At 39.1% G+C, this 6,000-nt stretch overlaps 1 protein-coding gene across 1 annotated transcript in view; it reads left to right on the plus strand.

The window, feature by feature from the left end:
- Positions 1 to 5,654, plus strand: part of NR1H4 (nuclear receptor subfamily 1 group H member 4) — a 39,026-nt gene extending 33,372 nt beyond the window's left edge. Inside the window, exons 11-12 of the mRNA XM_059472497.1 lie at positions 3,618 to 3,731; positions 4,800 to 5,654. Coding sequence (XP_059328480.1) covers positions 3,618 to 3,731; positions 4,800 to 5,038 — 353 coding nt within the window. The 3' untranslated portion in view covers positions 5,039 to 5,654. The remainder of the gene's footprint in view (positions 1 to 3,617; positions 3,732 to 4,799) is intronic.
- The last annotated feature ends 346 nt before the right edge of the window (positions 5,655 to 6,000 follow it).

A 6,000-nucleotide genomic window follows, 5' to 3' on the forward strand; every position in this document is an offset into this window, starting at 1 on the left:
TGATCTCTATCTATATTAATAACACAGTGTTAGTTACTGTTAATTAGCATTTACTCTCAAGCTTTCTTTTTGCAATAGATTAATTATTCAGTTTTGTAACACAGCCAAAGTAGACGAGAGAATGCTGCCTCAAAAAGCTGGCAATACTGATCTAATATCACAGTAAATACAGTAAATATTCCAGAATTATGTTAAACAGATAATTATTCATGGCCTGAAACTGCAAACCTTATGATATCAGGTAACAGTCATCTTACCTTTAAAGAGTAATCATAACAACAAAACTCTAAAAAAGACAAGATCTAAAGTAATGTTGTGCCTTGAACTACAGATGGGGATGAACTTGTGCAAGTAAGGGATGTTGAATGAATAATGCTCATGGGTTTAAATCTGCTCTAGTTTGATGCTGCAAAGCTGCACTCAGTAAAGCCTGTATTTCCCAGTGACCACGCTTGGATTTACAGCCAGACATGCATGAACACAACAAAATAATTAAATGATCTGCAGCATCTTCTGCAGGTGGCTGAGCTGGGTTAGGTAGGAATTTGTACAACACAGAAAGATGCCCAATGGCATGTGAAGGATAAGCATGTTCTTACTGCCATAATGCTGCATGAAACAAGGTTTTTGAAACCTTTTTGAAGAAAGTTAGGAAGGAGGCACTATTAGCAGTGACCAGGAAGCTCTGCCTGCCTGACAGCACTGTACAGGGCTCTCATCTGATCTAAATATAGAAGGTAAGGCAGAACTAACTTTTCTGTTCTCAATGAAGCCAGAAATATAATTTCATTTATTTGATTTTTCTTTTCACTTTTGAGCTATAATTTGTAGTAATGACTTTGGGAAAATCATGTAACTCACTTCTCCAGCCTTTCCAGTTACAAGCACAAATCACTTTTAATTCTTGTTCTGATAATCTGAAGTGGCAACATCTCATACAGTAGCTAGGGAAAAAAAAGCAAGAACTATAAACATCTGTTTCCTGTGTTTCCTCGTTGTTTTTTTTTTCTTTCTGTTGGAGCTTATTAAATCCAAACCGAAGCGTTTACAATCACATTAGAAAACAGCTCCCTCTTGTGACAGAAAAGCAATTTGTGTAACGTGCATGCAGGAAGATGAACTAATAGCAGGGAAACTTCAGCGTAGGTGGGATGACAGCAAAACTACTAAGAGAAAAGATTCCATTATCCTAGCTCCAAAATTGCTCGTTTTTCATGGATTTTTTTTTCATAATTGTCTTGTGACATATATCAGTTTAAAGATTTTGAAGTTCTGTTCTCCCTTGGAAAAGTGGTAAATCACTGGCATTGCTCAAACATCCCTTTATAATTCCCTTTCATCTCTATGGTTATATTTCTTTGTTTGCAGTACACTAATGCAGAGTTCTCTGCAGTAATTTCATTTGCTTTCACATCTATACTCATTTTTTGCTTTACCCTTCCATACTGCATGTTAGCTTAGAAGCTCTCTGGGCAGGGATTGTTTCACTACATGCTTAGGCATTGTTTGGAGCAGTGAGGATGTGAATTTAGGTCCTCACTAGCTTTTCCGTATCCTGTTTGCCAGCACCATTTTCATCCTACTTCTGCTATACAGACAATAGGATTTGAGGAGTTTGGGGTCACCAAAAGCAATAAATCAATCCAGCTGAAAGCTAGCCTGACCTTCGAAAGAAAAAAGAGAAAAAAACCTTCAATTTATGAATATGAGAAACAAATGATGGGAGTCAGCCACAGCCCACTTCCTACCATTTCTTGTTTCCTGTCAAGATGATTGTGCCCAGCAGCACAATACCTTGCACAGAGACTTCTAAAAATATCAACTTTGTCTTAGACTTTTCTCATGTTGCTGCTGAGCTACTCATTTCCATGAAAGGAATTCATTTGCTCTGCTTTAGGGCCCAGCTTTTCACTTCTTGTTTTCCTACTTTCATGCACACTTTAAGACTTTGGTGTTCCGTATATATGTGCTACTTACATATTATAAGGAACCTTGGCATTTCAAACCACCCAAGAGGGAGGCAGGGGGTTCCCCAAAAGTTAGCAATGACAAGTATTCAAAATTCTAAGTAGTTAATGCTGATGACTAACAGCATAAGTCTCGCAGCACCTTAGATGCTATGACTATTGTTTGCCCTGTAAGAAGGGCCAGCTGAGTTAGTAACTTCTACAGGACAAGCTGACCCACATCATATATATCCCTTTAATTGACTTAGTAGTATTGGACTTATCAAGGAAACAAGATTTGTGGCTTGTAGTCTGAAGTGAACATGGGTTGCTCATGTCATGTGTTTAAAAACATGACTCAGCCATGAAATACACCATGCCCTACAAGATCATTCCTTCACTGTTGGGACACATAACTATTCCACTGCTTGAAGTAAATTTACTGTCACAGCAAAATGTGACTGTTTCATAGCTGAGTCAAATGACTTCATGTTTCCTTCCTTTGAGTTCCACATGCTGAGTTTCAGTTTTAATTTTTATCTACTGGGGGCACTCCAAACCGCACTAGTCCTGGACTTCAGCTTGGTGCTGTACACAATGCTCAAACCCACATGAATTCACATGGCTACCAAAGGGAGTTATAAAGACTTCTCCTAGAACAGCTCAAAATTAAGACTAAATCTACAAGAGATCCTGTGGCCCTCATCTGTGGGAGCCAAAGAGGTTCCCATCCTTTCAGCCAAGGAAGGCCAAAAGGTTCTTGCTGCAGAGCCACTGTTTTGGATGTCTACATTGCTTCAGAGCTGCAAGCAGCTGCTGTCAATAGTTTAGTGTCTGCTCTGAGTGACTCACATATCATTTAAAAAAAGAATAATTTTGATGTCACAGGACTTCTCTTTTACACCAAAGAGTAGGATGGAGTACATCTGTAACTCAAGGCTAACTAAGAACATTGTGACCTGATGACAAAGTCAGCAAGAAAGTAGTCCCATTGGCAGGCCTTAGTTTGGAAACCCTAAAGGCTTCTGCTGATGGTGAATCACATGATCATATTCTTAAATAGGCCTGGATTTTAGCTATTTTTGGCTCTGTATTTTAGAACACATTATTTTATGCTTTAAGGTAGTAGTAGTTGCATGCAAGTTGATCTTGGACTGCAGGTAATCCTAGACCTGATGAAAGTTTCAGGCTACATAAAAGGAGTAATTAAATGTCTTTATGGAGACAACTGAAGCAACTGCCCAAGGCAGTTGGCTGTAGAGTTGGGCTGGAATTAAACCATACACCCTGAGAGATTTCCACATAACTAATGCAGAGACAGGGAACACAGGGTCTGCTTCTTAATGAGGATTATCAGCAGACAAGGAAACCACCTATGAGACTTGTCCTGAAGATTCAGATGGACAAACCTGCAGAGTGAAATCAGTTGTTTGAAAGAAAGACCTTGAAACCACGCAAAAAGAAATTGCCAGTGTTTGCCTGTGTCTAGTTTTCTCTGGAAAACAAGGATGTGCTTGCACTTCTGCAACTAATTGTCTTGTATCATGATTTCTGTAGTAGATTTAACTCACCAAGACGGTCAATATGAAATATTAAATAATTTCTGTGTAGCAATAAACCAGAGTTCTTCAATAATTAAGACATATTATAACAATTTTTTCATTCTCACAGGTATCTCAGATGAATTCATAACTCCCATGTTTAATTTTTATAAAAGCATTGGAGAGCTGAAGATGACACAGGAAGAATATGCACTGCTCACAGCCATAGTTATTCTGTCTCCAGGTAACTTCTCATCCAGAATTAAATATTAGTGGTTCTGGAAAGAAAGCATGAGGAGCAGACGTGAGATTTGTAAAAACTTACATTCTGCATGGAGTAAGTCAATGTGCATGCTCATTCTGTATATTCAGTTGTTAAACCAGAAAAAAAGCACAGAAATGCAAACTCCAAATGTCCTGCTACACCCTTTGATTTTGAATATAAGGAAGAAACTGCTTAAATAACGTTTTTTTTAAAAATTAAGTGTATCTCTTCACTGCTTAGCAAAACAGGCTTCCTCCTTCAGAAAACCCCAAATGTGGCTACATAAACACATCATCACTGACCACTGTGGAATGCTACTTATTTTAAAGGGGAATTGGGAAACCTATAACTTAGAATAACTTAGAGTATGGCAATGGAGGTCTTCAGAATTTATTGGGAGGTTTCCAAACCAGGTTTCATGAAAGATGGGAAGGTGAAGCATTTCCATCACTCTTTGAGTGACTGTGTCTCAGGAAATTTTTTTACACCAAAAATCCCATCCTTCTCTTCTCCTCCCAATCCAAGTATTCAAACACATTTCCATACGAACAAAATAAAAATACAAGTATTTTCTAACAAGGAAATTTAATCTGAGGATGAAGACACTTGATTTCACCCTGGTGACCTGCTTTTACACTCTTCTGGCTAAATTCCCCAGGAGTACTACACCTCCAAGATCTTGGGGTGTTGCTCAGCTTTTGAAATGCATTTTATGACATACTCTGGTGCAGAACCAGAGTATGGAGGGATGATGACAGCACTCCAGTGAAACGTTGCAGAGTTAAAACAGTTCAGTTTTTAAGAAGGTTAAAAATTTTCTCTAGTTAGAAGTGGGAAGCTTACATGAAAACCCTAAGTTTATGCAAAAATAGAGCATTAAACATTTTTATTTCATATTAATTTGAAAATAAATATTCTTTGTAGGTATGAATATCAGTGGCCAGTGTAAATATTTGAATATTTTTATGTTACTTATCAGTGTAAATATTTGCAGTATATCAGAGCGTGTATTTGCTAATCACTTCTTTTCTTTAAAACCATAATCAGATCGACAATACATAAAGGACAGAGATTCTGTGGAAAGGCTTCAAGAACCACTGCTGGATATTCTACAAAAAGTCTGCAAACTTCACCACCCAGATAACCCTCAACACTTTGCATGCCTTCTGGGCCGTCTCACAGAATTACGGACATTTAACCATCACCACGCAGAGATGCTGATGTCATGGAGAGTGAATGATCACAAATTCACACCTCTTCTCTGTGAGATCTGGGATGTGCAGTGATGGATATGTCTTTATTTTATTTTAGGAGAAATATCTTTTTAAAGGACCACATAGCACTTATTTTCATAGAGAAGTTCCCACGGTGCATTATATTTTCTTTACTGCATTTTTATAGAAACATGCCATGGATTCATAAAAGTCATTTTGTCCACTATACACAGAATATTGTATAGCTATCAGACCCTCACATGTGAGTATAACTTTTTCTGTATTTATACCTCTTGACCAGAAAGAGCCCACCAGCTCTTCAGAGGAACCCAATTAATTCCTGCTGCAATTAAGCTGATTGCAATAACTGTTCCTCTGTAAAGAAATGGGGAAATTTAAGTTTCCATTCATAATTTTTCATTGCAGTGTTTTTTTGTTCTTTACCTCTGACAAAGAATATATTCCAGATTGTTACAGTAATAAACCAGCTGAAAGGGTTAATGTCACAGTCATTAGCTGTTCAACTCTGAAATGTGTTCATGTTAAGGTGTGCAAGATGTTATTTCTTCACAAAATGAAAAATTATATAATGGAGTAAAACCACATACACACAAAAACTCTTTTAATGATATAACATGTAACTTCAATTGCATTATTATTTCGAAGTAAAAATTTTAGAGTATCTTTACTTTGTGAAAGTGTGTCACATGTTATTTTCCTTTATTACTTCGACTGCTGGTGTTTAATAGCTCTCAAAAATGCCATCGGCAGCACCCCAGGGACAGGTAAGCGTATCTGGATGCTGTGTGCTGTGCGCGGAGGTGCGGGTGCCGCCAGGGTGGGGGGGACTCGGTGCGGGGCTCCGCTCCCAGCGCCGGGGGCAGCGCTGTGCCGAGCGCTGCGGGCAGAACGCCGGCTGCCCGTCGGCTCCCAGCGCCCGGGGCTGCAGGCGGGCCGTGTCCCAGCCCGAAGGCGATGTCCCAGCTCGGAGGCGGTGTCCGAGCCCGGGGCCCGTGTCCCAGCTCGGAGGCGGT

The sequence above is a fragment of the Ammospiza nelsoni genome, chromosome 5 (genome assembly GCF_027579445.1).
Source record: "Ammospiza nelsoni isolate bAmmNel1 chromosome 5, bAmmNel1.pri, whole genome shotgun sequence".
NCBI classification, from domain to species: Eukaryota; Metazoa; Chordata; class Aves; order Passeriformes; family Passerellidae; genus Ammospiza; species Ammospiza nelsoni.